Source organism: Motacilla alba, chromosome 1A, assembly GCF_015832195.1.
Source record: "Motacilla alba alba isolate MOTALB_02 chromosome 1A, Motacilla_alba_V1.0_pri, whole genome shotgun sequence".
Lineage (NCBI taxonomy): Eukaryota > Metazoa > Chordata > Aves > Passeriformes > Motacillidae > Motacilla > Motacilla alba.
The window spans coordinates 35,203,257-35,218,162 of record NC_052031.1 but is presented as its reverse complement, the minus strand read 5'-3'; the positions used below and the strand labels follow the sequence as shown (position 1 = coordinate 35,218,162).

The 14,906-nt window shown below is 40.5% G+C and overlaps 1 protein-coding gene across 1 annotated transcript in view; it reads right to left on the bottom strand.

Annotated features, from left to right (window-relative positions):
* Positions 1–12,242, bottom strand: part of LGR5 (leucine rich repeat containing G protein-coupled receptor 5) — a 92,237-nt gene extending 79,995 nt beyond the window's left edge. The window contains exon 1 of the mRNA XM_038154784.1: positions 11,779–12,242. Coding sequence (XP_038010712.1) covers positions 11,779–11,996 — 218 coding nt within the window. The 5' untranslated portion in view covers positions 11,997–12,242. The remainder of the gene's footprint in view (positions 1–11,778) is intronic.
* Positions 12,243–14,906: the final 2,664 nt, after the last annotated feature.

Here is a 14,906-nt window from a genome sequence, read left to right as displayed (position 1 = left end):
TTGTCACTCTGCTTGAAGACTTCAGTTTGCCCAATGAGCCAGGAGCTGCTCCAAGAGTTAAACAGCATACAGATACACCAGCTGCTTCGTCTACTCCTTAGACCCATCTTCTGAAGTGTCCTATTGATTAGTGCTGGCCCAAAGCATTTCATTGTAAACAGACTCAGCAGCATAGAGGAACACTCAGTTAATGTCTAAACCTGCTAAAAAATGTTAAATTACTAAGTCCTTTAATTTCTGGATTTTTTTCTGACAAGCCATTTATAGGTAGAGAAAAAAAAATTATCTATAATACCAGTAGTGATATGATTAACTGAAAGAACATAAACATAATCCTTTGCTGGCAAGGTGTATTTTTTCCTTTATGTCTTTCTGTTATCATTCTCCTGTGGCTGGGACATTCATTCATGTACCAAAATCATACTATTAAATGATGATTCACAGATTTCTTATTTTCATTTGGTCGTTACTGAACAACCACCTTAATACTGCTTTATAAAAACTGTGAACACAACTTAATGGAAGCTCTCCACGCTAAGATAATCCAATCCACTAATGAATGTCATTAACAATTAATTACTATCATTGATACTTTGGTAATTACTGATTCACTAAATACTAAAAAAAAACCCTGCTTGTGTATTCAACATATGGAGATACTTGGATAAAGAGTGAGTAATTTCCCTTAGATTAGACTCATCATGTCCCAACAGAATCCTCTACTGTAAAACTAACTGTGGCATACCAGGGATTCCATCCACATCATTGAAAGGAGTTTCAGTTCTAGCTTCACTGGAGACCAAACTGGCTCATAATTAGTTTTCATAAACCCTTATCAGAAGGGATTAAACCAGCAGCACATTGAGAGCAGGGAGCATTTCCTTATAGACTTCCCACACAGAGATACAACACTGCAAATAGTACCATCCAGTAAATCTGGATATTACAAATTCCTTGTGAAATCTGATGCTCTTCCAGCACTGCTTCATGGAAAGACAGGCAGGAACATAGAGCTGCATGACTACAAGACGCCGTATCCATGATTGATGACAAATGTAGAAAACAGACCACATCTGGATTCAGGTTTATGGGATTCTTCACAAATTGACCAGAGACAGCCATTGAAGGCAGAACAGCTGAGGCACCAATATGTACAGAAATGTGATTTTGATAACTCTGTTTGGTATGACAGTTGTTTCTACCTATGAGTGTAATGAATGTAGTACAGCTCAACGTAAGCATCCTCCAAAAAAACCTGTTGCTCTGTTCACTTAATGCTATCAACAATGGCCACAAAAGGACTGAAAAACAAAAGAAATTCCTTCCTTCCTGAAACTCCTGCAATATTTGTACAGTTGACACAACTCCCTGACACAACACAACTCACCTGCCAGAGTCTGCATCCTGATGCAAATAAGGCAATAATGATGATCACTCAATGGTATGCCTAATACTTTTTTTCAAAAGAAAAAAATGACATCAAAAAGATGGACAGTGTGCATACTAATGATACAATAGAAGCTTTTCTGTCAAGAGTTGGCACTTTAAAACCAAAGCAAATTCTTAAATTTAATTTTATTAATTAATACTTTTCAAAATCTTCAAAATTTTCAAATTCAGTTTATTTTAGCAGTACCAATTCCACACAATTAAGTTGGTTCCATTAGTATAAGCATAGCAGAAATAATATGAAGTCTTCCTCGGCATAAATCTACTAATTTATATACATGGAATGGCACACAGAAATCTGTGTCATGAGTGGGTGTCTCAAGTTGTTCAAAGAATCACTGGCAAAAGCAGGTTTAATATTAAAGTGAAAGCATGACAAAACTCATTGGCAAGATTCACTCTACTGCTAACTAGATGGTTAAAGCACACAGAGAAAAATCAGACTAAAAATCTAAAAATTTACAAAAATTATCTCTGTGGAGTCTGAGGATGAAAAAAAGGGTAAGGATTAAAAGGAGTAAGAGAAACTCTTCCTGTTAGTCCCAAAGTTTAGAGCCAATCTGCCTGCCAAATTTAGCTGTAGACTTGACCAATGGCTTGCACCTAAAGATTTTAACCACATTTAAATTTAGCAGCACTTAATAGCCTAATTTAAACAATTTGTCAAAAGATTCAATAGAATTTACTATAAGCGCAATAGCAACTCATTTATAGAGGTACCTTATGAACCTAACCCACTTAAAAATCTAAGGGAGAAGCATTCACAGTACATTTGCTATAGCATAGGCACACTCACACAAACACCTAAAGGAGTATGTACAAGGTATAGATCTGTGAAAAATTCCTGTTCAAGTGCAGAACTCATATCAGATGCCTTTGCATCTTCTCTACAGGTGAAGGTTTGAGCCTTAAGGAGTGGGGATATCGACCTAGGTTCTATGGATGGCATTTGGCAGTGATTCTCTAAGTATAGCAAACTTGAGAGTTCACTGGCTCTGAGAAGGAGAATCTCCACACAGAAGGAGATTCCTGGTCAGAGCCTGCTGTGAACATGGAGAGCTCAAAGGGTTTCACTTAGGACTGCTGTTTATAGGGTTGCAAGGGAGCTGGCTTTAGTCACTTGAGTAATTGCTTTAGTTGGCTTTAGCAATTTTCCGTTGTGGTCACAATTCGAGTCGGTAACTTTCTTTGAAAGTTTGATAGCAAAAATGTTCCACTTGAATTGTCATTCAAGCAAGAAAAATTAGTTTCCATGGCTGTCAATTAAAAAACAGGAGCTCATTAGACAGAACTAGTTCCTGGGAGCAGACTGGGTTTCTGATAAGAAAGAAAGGAGGTTATCCCAGGTGCTGTTCATCAAGGCTGTGGACTAACAAACATTTCTGAGATCATAGTGCATATTCAGTAAACATTTTTTTATTCTAAAAACATGTACCTCAAAATTCCAAGAATGTGTTTAACTATGTTCTGTACTGTCTCTGGCCTTCAGGTAGTTCCAGGATGTTCCAAAGGGATTGTCCTGGTCTTTCTTTTCACATATTCTGTCTTGGCAAGAAGGAAGTAAAGTTCTGGCACTTGACAGTTCACACTATTTTAGATATATGCAGGTATGAGACAAAGTGAAGCCTCCATATGCTGAGGAACTTACATCTTCCCAGACAGCTATTCTCTGATCAAGAGTTTTCACATTGTCCCTTTTTAGTGCTAGGCCTAAAAAAGACCACATGGGACCCTTTTCCTGCTACCAATTACTCTGCCACAGTGCCTCACATTCAAATTTTAAAAACACCTATCAGCAGCACTGCACACCTTTACTCTTCACCCCACCATAACTATATCCTCAAGTCTTATCTCCACTAAGAAAACAAATGTTTCTGATAATAACTCTGCCACAGTAACTGTACACTACAAAGTCTTACTGCATACACATGGCACAAACGTGAATTGAGAATTTAGTGCTAGACTAGAGTGCCACTTCTCCTGAGGGTTTAAAATGTTTAAAATTGGTTGAGCTGCCTGATGAGAGGTACATGTCACTATTCTATGGCACCAATACAGGCAGATTCCCTGTCTCTTTGTTCTTTATGTACTTTATGTTGCTCTGTTAAGCTTCATATAATTGTGTGTGCCTGTTGCAGGTTACAGTCAATACAGTGAGGCTTTATGCAGGGACACTCTAGGACAGGAATGTACTCCCTGAGACCCTTGTCAGGTCACAAAGTTGAACCTGCACCTCTTTTGGACTGCTTCCAACTCCTTGTCTTTGCACAACTTCAGCACAAGCGCAGGCAATACTTCAATATTGAACCAAGCGTATGGATCCTGTATTTCTTGTCAGCGGGTCAAATATTACTCTCAGATGCCTGCACAGACTTTACTTATTCCAAGAAGAAACTTATATATCATAGAATTCAGATCACATAGACAGCCAGGAGCAAAACTGAAAGGCAGACACACACCCTTTAGAAGAGAAGAAAATTCCTTGGGACCTTCCTTATTTTACCATGTCATGCTCACAATGAGCACCTAATTAAGCATTCTTAATCTGCAGATCTCCAGCTTTTTTCAGCTACCACCAAGTTAGTCAAATTCAAATGTAGGTAGTTGTCCCAGCCATCACATATATGGAGTAAGACTAGAGAAAAGTTGTGTGATTTACTTGAATCCATAAATTACTATATCCAGGAGCAGAAGGACTTAAAGGTCTCTCTACCTGAATCCCAGTTATGGCTAACTGATCATAGTTCCTGTTCCCAGAAGCAGTTTCTGTCTTTTTCTCATGCTCCCAAAATGACAATCTCTGTGAATTATGGTGTTTAAGAAACTTTGGTTTCTGCATCTTCCTAAGGATAAATCTTATTTCTGGAGACTGGACAACTTGGTCTCACCCTCCACTACAAGCATAAATGCCTCATCATATGTGAGACCAACAGGAGAAATATTTAATTTCTGAGGCAGCCTCCACACCAAGCTGATTAAGGATCAAGCTCAAAGGCAAGTTACTCATCAAGGTGGTTCAGAACATGCAACTTTCAATCGTGGATGAGAGAGAACTTTGTCTTATCTTACTTGCTTCCTTTGCCAGCTGTGACCTTCTCCCCTCAGGGTACACAGAGACTCATTTACAAACTCAGTGAATGCCAAATCAGTGCAGCTACACTTCCCTTGATGCTGACATCATCTCACATCTGTTCTTTCATTCACTTACACTAGCATTTTTATTATCACAGGATCCAGAAGGCATGGTACAACTGGCATCGTAAGATGCCTACTGCTGCAGAAACAAGGGCTAGGAAAGTCCTATTTCTGTGTAATATCAGTGCTCTAACTGTTCTATCCTCAAACAAAACAGGCTGAAGTGTTAGGTGAAGAAACTAACAGAATAAAAAAAAAAAGACAAGTAGTAGTACCAAACACCAGCTTTACTTTTCCACCTCCTACCTTCCCTTCATAAATAACAGCATCAAATTATTGTACACTTTTCATGGGAAAATCTGTATGACCCAAGCACAAAAAAGGGTTAAGTTTATTCACAATCATTATGCACATTAAGTCCCAACCCAAAAAATACTTCTGCTTTACTTAAGTAATTAGTACTTAAGTTTAGTAATTTCACTAAGCATGGTTACTCTCAACAAAATAGAAAACATTTAATCAAGTGTCATCAAAAGCAGGGAGAGATTTTATATGGTGGGAATTATAGTTGTTTGTGCTGCTTTAGACTGATAGATACTTTAAAAAATTTGTCTGACATCTGTCTAAGCACAGGCATCTCCATGCACACAATATTATATCACCTGTACAAAGCCAACTATACTTCTGAAGTATAATGCAAAAAGTTTCAGCAATTTTTAATCAAAATATGTCTTTAAAATTATTTCACTGCAATTACATAATTTAATACCGTTGGAGGATGGTGCATTCCAGATAAAAACTAAATATTCGAATCAGTCCAAGATTTTGAAAATTTTTCATAAACAATGGTATTAAATGATTTATGACATACATAATGCTTTAGGCTGTGCAATGAGACAGTGGTGAACTGCTTAATGAAACTATTCCCCACAAATGAGCTGATACATGGGAAAGGGATGATTGTTTTAGAATTATTAAAGGCCTTGATCAACAAACATTTGCACATGTGATTTCAGTGGAACCATTGCTGACACTGAAGTTAAGTATCTGGATAAGTATTTGCAGGACTGAAGCCAAATCATACAATTGGACCCAAACTAAGAGCCCATTTGTTACCAATAAAGTCCCAGTTTGGGAGTGGCTGATTATTATAATTATCATTGTTGGATAACACTACACTTCAGATTAATTATTTTCTGTAGCAGTGACTAGACATGAAAATATAACTTGTCCTTTCAGGGAATGATCTCAGTGCTGTGGCCACAGCTCCTAAAATCCAAAGCTCATAGCTAAAAATTAGTAAAAACCAGCAAAATAATAAATCTGGAAGGTGATACAGAATGTACTGTCTGAGCAAAGCCGGATAAAACTGCACCAGTTCCTGGGAACTTGCATTGCAATCCCATTTCATTACTGCTTAGAGACCCAGGGATTGCTGGTGCTTAGTATAATACGAGCTGGCTGGGGGTCTTTTTCATCTAAATGGCAAAGACATTCCGGGACAGTATTTCTACTTGGGTGCTGCTGCTTCTTTAATACTCATTCTAAGGTATCTAATTCAAAATTTACCAGATATTGCCAGTAGACTTTCGGGAAAAAAAAAAAAGCACTTGGACTAAGTCAGGGGTACCATGAGTCGCTGCCCTATACAGCTGAAACAGTTCACTGTCTTTGTACTTTTTTAAATTTAAACCTCAATTTTGAGAGACAGAAGAAGGTAGCACTCCTTCAGCAAGTGTCAGCAACATAATTTCAGGTCCTACCCCCTCCCCAACCACATTTATGTCTTTTATGGTTCTTCAGGTGATAAATTTCTCACATATGATCAGTAAAATTGTACAGGAGATTCTCAGGTTTTCTCAGCAAACAGTACAGAGAATAAAGCATATGGATTTGCCACATGAATTGGTAAATCTCTGAGGAGTAAGCATGCTTTGATCACATCTTATTTTTTTTAAAAGATGTTAGGGTATTTTCTTCTAACCAAAGTCTAAAGCTGTTCTGGTGTGTCAAAAACACCACATCATGTTCTGCCTTCAATCAGTTTACTTGGAGCCAGAGGAACCACACCTTATTTACCATTATTTTTACTGGGAAAAGAAGCAGATCTGCTGGACAGTTCAAGTACAGAAATCAGGGAAAACACCATAAATTGTATTAATCATGACCATTTAAATAGCCAACAGAGAATTAAGCAAGCAGTGCATGCAGATGAAATATTATCTTGGCCAACACACAGAATAAAAGAAAGTGATCTGGACTACTGAAAGATTGGTAGCAATTTTAAGCATTTGAAAGACAAATGACATTGCAGAAAAGGCTGGGTTAACAAGGGAGCACTTGAGGGAAGTCTAATCTCTGCTGGCATGCTGACTGGGAAGGTCAGCCCAGTGCACGCGTTCTCAGCTGGAGTCAGGCTCCCTCTGCCCGGCCAATTGTCCGATGTGCTTCAGATAGCAACCAAAGTGAAGGCGCCTTCATTCTGTCAGTGCCTCATCTTCTCCCAGTTTAAAGACAGCTTCCTTTTCCCTGTCAATTTATGCAGTGTTTCCACAGAGCAGATGCTAAAGGAGAGTGGTAACGCATGAGAGCCTTTTTTTCTTTCAGAGCAGCAAAAGGCTCTTTTAGGAAGCAATGTAAAGCGTTATTTTTAACACAGTATTCTCAAGTGAGAAGAATGATATTTCAAAATACATTTTCAATCCAAATTTTTCTCAAAGAAACTGACTTTGACTTGACACACTGTGTTCTCTTGAAAACTGGCAAACATGATTCTTTGCATAGTTTGTTACTTCTGCAGTTTTTGTTTACCTCTAGTTTTTGTTTATCGACAGGTATATTTCACCTCTGCTTATGTGCTATTGCCACCAGTAGAGAGGAAATGTCATGTTTCCTTTTTAAAAGGGAATGTTAGGACTACATTCTAAATCCAGAACCTGGATTCACCTTTATCCTCAGTCAGGACAAGATTCAGATTACTAACTGAAACCACATGACAATTAATTAATTTAAGGTCTATAAAGTTTGTAGCTGTGTAAAGAAGCACTTCCTAAGAAAAGACAGATATTTTATGAAATATCTAACTCCTAAATCTTGTCAAGGGATCTGGAAGGTGTGAGAGACTTTATAACCCATGCTGCCGTTTGATCTCTCTGAAAAACCATGGTCATTCTCAAAATACCTCTGATGAAGACAGAGACAAGACATGAATTTGCACTGTGAGTGAGATCAGAATTACTAAAAGGATGCAAATTTACCCCAAAGGATTGTTCTTAATGATTTTGGGTATTCCTGACACAGAAATTGCTATATTTATTATTTCAGAAGCATTGTCAATTTCTGGGAACCTACTTCTTTACCTTCAAAATAGTAAGCTATCTTTTCATTCAGGTTAATTGCATTTTTTTCCTTTTCATTTTTTATGTTTAGTATTCTTAAACACTTTCAGAGTCCTTTTTTGACAAGCACAAAATTTATTTGAAGATTGATGGATTTGAAACCTTATAATATGCACTGATTTCTTCTTCATAGGTTCTACTATAATAATATCAATGTTATCAAAGTTTTGAGAAATATTTTTTCTTAATAAATTATTTCTATGAAAAATTAAAAATTTTATGAATAGTATTTCACCAAGTATTAGCACAAATATTTAAAATATACCTAAATTTAAACTTTTAAAGTAAACTATAATGTAAAAGACAACATGCTGCAATATTTATATTTGTATTCATGCATGTCTCTGTCAGTCTATGATGTTAACATTTTGCAAACATTCTGCTTATCATTGACAGGTTTTGATCACAAACACAGTATACAAATTGTTACACAGCCCTGGCAGTTACAGTAAATTTACTTTTTTGTATTGTCCAGGCCCAAAACAAAGAACCTAAAAATCTCTAAGTGCTGTCTTCTATACTGTCATCACATGAGATTGAAAAGAAAATCTGTTTTCATTACTTGGCATACTAAATATTCTTGAACGGGACTTTCCACATTTCACACAATTTTTAAGGAGTAATTATTTAAGTAAAGTAGGACAAGCCTGTGGTTAAACAATTGAGTTAGGATTCTTTAATGTCTGGCTTTGTCATAAACTTTACCTCTAACTTGGAGCAAGCCCTTCTCCACTTCAATTTTCCACATCACAGCAAATGGTAACAATATTTCACTAACTCATGGGTTTGGTTTGAGACTTAATGAGGGTCCCATGTGCAAAAGACCTGTAGATTCTGTCTTCTTCTTTCCACTGTGAACTGATAGGAAAGTGACCTGTTCTTAATTTGAAACAGAGACTCAGTCCTGCCCTTCATCAGCACATGGAATTCTCATTTATGTCAACAGGAGTTGCATTGAATACACCAAATACATTACTTAGCCTAAAAGTAAATGAAGAAAAAGGAATGGAAAGAAACTCATGGATTCTCCTTGCCTGCTCTTAAAAAAGTGTAACAGTTCATGGCAGCAGACACACAATCATAAATAAAAATATTTTTGATGGGAGGAAAGAATTGCTGCCTGGGATTATAAAAGAGAATGGAGAAAATTGTAGCAGGTCCATCTGTAGAGTACATTTAGCTCTGCTGCAAGAGCACCATCATAAAAAAATGATGGTACATGCAAAATTCAGTCACCATAATATTTCATGCTCTATAGACATTTGTCTCAAAATAAAACAAACCTGTAATGGCCTCAGCATTTCAGCTTTTCCCACCATCTCCAGTGCACAATAAGAAAACCTTTTCCTCCTATGTGAGTGTTAAGCTAAGATAAAAAGTTCAGAAATAAAAGAAAAAAATCAACCCAAAGCTTTAAAAGCTCAAACATAACCCAAGGTAGTACTAAACACTGATTTTGGTCAGATATATCTATGGTGCAAGAACAGAATTGACTGAAGAAGATTATTTTTTTCTTGAAAGAGATTAACTGTGAGTACACAATTTTAATCTCTTGCTTTGATCTGAGGTAAAAATTGTCACAGCAGAAAAAGACATTTTTTGGTTTTTGGGGAAAAAACAAGAAAACAAAACAGAAAGCAGAATAATCAAGAAGCAGCTGATTGGCCATTACCAAGCTCAGGGAGGCAAACATGCCTATAACAAGCATACGTTTTAAAATTTGCCATTGCTTAGCCATCTACGGACAATGAGACTTGACAGTTCTTTACAGAAGGAGAAGGCAGGCAGGAGCTACAGTTCTGCATAATTAGGCAATAATTAATCAATCCAAGGATAGCAGCCTTGTAAATTTAGAAAACGGTAAGTGTAGCTGCCTATGTGTATAAACTAGTCTTTTATACTTTATACTGCCTGCATACAGTCCTGGTCATTTAAAAGTCTGCCTCTCCAAATAACATTTCTTCACTTCAGGGCGTATGCTACTGAACAACAGAGGACTTTTGACTGGAGAAAGACATGCCTTCTGAAGGACAGAAGGATTTAAAAACAAAAGGGCAGACTAGATCACAATCCTCCTAAGAAGCAGGTTACCAGAGGCAGAAGAACCCTGGCAATGCTATTTTGACATCACCACACATATGCACTCTTTTTCTTCATAAAACAGTCAAACAATAGATTTTCTCATGTTTTTCTGGTTTTAGCATTCCTCCAAGTAGTGAGGAATTTAGGGTCTCTACTTCTTAACACAGGATGTGTACAGCTTAAGTATGCCTTTATACCATCACTGTCTACCTTTCTGCTTATGGCTTTCCAAAGCACCAGAAAACATTGTGTCTTATGTATACCCAAAATCAGGACCTGCTACTTCTGGAACTAGTGGCAGACCTTGTATGCATCTTAAGCACTGCATCTTTATCACACATAGCCAAAGTTTTACTCTACTGTAAGTGGTCGTTCAGTAATGCTGGCCGCTGACCCCTGCCTCCTAACGTTATCAATAGCTTTGATTTTGAAATGTTTCTGATAAAATAAGCTAAAACTGATCTTAAGAAAAATTTCAGAATAGTATTTACATGCTTAGTATACATAAAAAAGGTCTTTCAGCTGCTCCCCCTCTTTATAAATATAAGTTATTTTCTTTAAATTAGGCTTTCCCCTAATATATGCTTCGATTTGGTTGGTTGCACTTAATTTCCACCTTGTCTATGTTGTCATATTTATGCTTTCCATAGAAATCAATTTCTAACTTACTTTATTCTATTTTTCAGATGTAAGATACGTTTTATGTCCTTTGAAGCATGGTACTAACAGAGAAGTGTGCTCAGGATGATTACTTTAGTACTCCAGGCACATAATGCTGTGAAAGCATCTTCACAGTAACTATAGTAGCAAGCATGTTAATAGCATGTCAAAATATGGAGACTGGACAAACACGTTCAAAACCAGACATACTTTAGGCTGGGTACGAAGAATAAACCGTAAATTAACGACTTACTGGTCATGCAACCACAAAAAACTATGTGATCGTAAGGAGAACAGCAAAGGAACACTGAGCACCAGCACTTTCAACACACGACACCACAAGAGGCTAAACGACGAACACTGAGCCCAAAGAAAGGAAGCAAAGAAAGTTTCAGTACGGTTTTGGGTGGGTTTTTTGCTAATACAGAGTTTCTCCGTTCTCGCCGGCTCTGCCCCTACGTGCTGTAATTCAGCGCGCCCGAGTTGTAGCGCGGTCCGCAAGCACCGCAGCCCGTGTCGGCGGGGATGCTCTGTCCGAAGGGCGCTGCGAGGCCCGGGGGAGCCTCCCGCGGGGCGGGGTGCGCCGGCCGGAGCCCGGATCTGGACACCGGCACCTGCGTCTGGACACAGGCACTCCGGTCCCCGAGCGCTGCCCGCCTCCCGGGAGCGTGCTTTATTCACTGCCTTTGCTGCACCCGAGGGGGGATCTGTTAACGATTAAATCGGCAGCGGCCGCAGTTCAAAGCCCTGTCCCGGGAAGCAAAGGTGAAGATAACGTCCCGGAGGATCGCATCGAGTTTCTGCTGTTGCAATCGCTTTTAATTACCCTCCAAACGGCACATCACACAGCGATCCTCCGGGCGCCGGACCGGGCACCGCGATAGCCAGACAACTATAAACGCTTTACAACGCGCCCGCTGATTAAAAAGCGATTAGAAACTTATTTGAAGTCGGGTGTTCTCTCCGGGCACGGAGCGCCTCCTGTCAGCGCCGGAGGCTGGCCCGAGCCCTCCCGCCGCCGCCGGTGCGCCCTGGCCGGCCGGCCCGCACTTACAGGTAGGAGGTGAAGACGCTGAGGTTGGCGGGCACGGCGGTGAGCCCGCGGTCGGAGCAGTCGGCGCGGAGCAGCACTCCGTCCACCTCGCAGCGGCACGGCGCCGGACAGCCCCGCGGGCGCTGCCCCCCGCCCCGCGCCCCCCGCCGCAGCCCCGGCGGGCATAGCAGCAGCAGCAGCAGCAGCAGCAGGGCGCGGGCAGCGCGGGTCGATGCCATGGGGCCCGGGGGGTAGCTAGAGCCGCGGGGCGGCCGCTCTCATGCCCCGGGGCGCAGCGGGGGCGAAAGGCGGGCGCCCGTCTGGGCTCGAGGAGCTCCTGCGGCCGCCGCCGCCGCCGCGCCGCTGTCTGTGGTAGCATCTCAGCTTACACGCTGCTTTAAAGCCCTGGAGCCGGCACCGCGCGCCCGCTGACGCCGCCCCAGCCTTGCCCGCCGTAGCGCAGCGGGCCCTGCCCGCGCCGCCGTGCGAGCGGGCGGGCGGGCGGGGGCGGCCGCGGGCCCGGCGGGCGGGAGGAGGGAGCGGGGGAACGCCGCCCTCAGCCTGCCCTCCGTGCGGGCCGCGCCTCGGCGCTCGCCTCGGGCTGTCGTCTCTCATTAGCCGAGCGGGTCAGGCTGTAGGGTGCCGCGGTGGGTCACCCTGCCCAAGTAGTCATCCCAGAGCACATGGCACAGGATTGCACCCAGGCAGTTCCCGAGTACCTCCGGTGAGGGAGACTCCACAACCTGATCCAAGGAGCGATCGCCTGCTCAGTAAAGAAGTTCTTCGTAATCATGTGGAACTTCCTGTGCGTCATAAAATCACAGAACCATAGAATAACTGAGTTGGAAGGGACCCATCGGGATCATCGAGGCCTAATTCTGGCCTTGCACAAGACACCTCAGGAATCACACATTGTCCAACTTCTGCCCGTTGCCTTGTGTCCTAGTGGTTTGCACCAGTGAGAAAAGCCTGCCTTCATTTTCTTGGCACTCCCTCCTGCCCATTGGGTGTCTTGGCACTCCCTCCTGCCCATTGGGTGTTTCTACAAATTTGTGAGGCACCCTCTCAGTCCTTTCTTCTTGAGGGGGACTCCTCCCTCAGGGTAGGGATGCATATGGTGGACATTTCTAGAAGGTGGGAGAACAGGCGTTTGTAGAAATGGGGGTATGGTCCTGAGGGCATGGGGTGAGGGGTGGGTCTCTAGGAAGATGGGACAAGGATTGGGTGTTCTAGTGGGCTAGATCTAGTAGGGAGATCGAATCTCTTAAGATCTTATTTAGTTGGTGGTCCCATGCAGACCATGATCATGGTCAATGATGGGGATCCACTCTCTTCCCTCACCACATGGTTAAATCACAGGCTTGCCAACAGGCAAAAATTTTCTAAAGGAGACTGGCTGCTGAGGGAAACTGAGTTCACAGTGAGGCCACCATTGAAAGCTCTTGAGATGTCTCTCACCCAGCTTCTTGCCAGAGGTTCTCCTCAGGTAGTGCACAAACTTGCCTTTGTGCCACATGTCTGTGACTGAGTGAGGAAAAGGTGAGGATAGCAATGTTTTTAAAAACTTTTTCCTCCAAATCATTTTTCAATGTGAACAAAGTTGGCCACAAACTCCAGATTTAAGACTTGCTGTGAATGCTAGAACCCAGTCCCAGCCCAATTCCTGTTTAGACTGGTAACTAAATTGTTGGTCAGGCTACTCAATATGCTTTGGAGAGCATTAGTTAAAGGTTTTCTGCTGCACTCTCTTTGAATCTACAGTTAAGTCTGAAATTAGAGCCTAATGAAAAGGCCAGCAAAATGTATGCTTTTATTTTTACCCAGTTTATAACACCTGTTTTCACCTCTGGACCATAATCTGGTATAATCAAAGTTGAAGAATGATCTTGTACTGGAACTCAAGTATTTTATTTGAAGTAATAAAAAAGGAATCTGCTTTCTGGCTAGTTAGACAGGCCAGAATGTTTTGGCCTATGGGGCTGCTGTGAAACTCCAGGAAGAGGATTTTTCATTCTGTGTCATGATATGTGTCCAGGAAGCCTCTTTCCCCAAAAGCTCTGACTGTCTTTTTTTTTGCCCATGTCTGTAAGTTTATATTTTTCATAAGTGTAGTGAATCAGTATTTATGTAACTTGAGGCTTTTATATACTTTTTTCTTTTTTTTTTTTTTTGTCCTAGAAAGCCAAGAGTATATTGTTTCTTCATTTTCTGTTGTGGATTTATCAGGTGGCACAAGATACCTGAAGTTAGACAGACATACATTCATTAGTAGTAAGGGTTCAACTGCAAAAGTAATCCTCTGTATGTTATTTTACATAAATACATTTGTTGAGCTAGTAGCTTTCTTTAAAATACTTAATGTACTTCTATACAGTTTTACTTAAAGATTTTTTGAAAGTAAAGTAGCTTGAAGATTAAAAGAAGGATTTTGTAGGAACATATATGGATAATTCCTACCTTTGTACAGATAAACTAGGCTGATCAGTTTTTTCCTTTTCATGTTTCTCACAGGTCTCTGGTTCTTCATGAAGGGAAAAAGGAAAACAAGAGTCTGTTTGGTGATGTCTCTGGGAGGTGCTGTTACTGTTCCAAAAGGCCATTGGGATTGTTAAGATTTCCTGCAGGTTCTATCACCTCACCTTAATGTCCTGGTCACTTGAAGTGACATCCATAGTACAGCCATCAATGGTCTTTGGCTTTCATCAAGGCAATAATCAAAATCCCTCAGGGATCTCAGCAGAATGTTCTCTTGAACCTGTCTTCCTGATACTGAGTCAAAACCCCCGATCTTTTGAAAATGATATAAGATGTGATGATGCTCTAGCCTAAGGTTTACCAGTATAAAAAGTATCTTTATGAAATATTACCTACAAGTAAACAAAATTATATGTTGTGTTGTATATTCTTAGCACACAAAAAGTGTAACAATTCATATGTTAAGAATGCACAGCAGATATATGTTTATATTTATATATTTATTATTTGTATATATATATTTAACATCATTACTTACAGCATGACAGATTTTAGGCTTATGTGAAATTTGGGTTTAAAATATAGGACGGTAAGAAGAAAACTGTCTATCTAAACTACTCCCTGCTACTTCCATATTGTAAAATTAATAAAATAATTTTTAAAAGTGCAGCTAA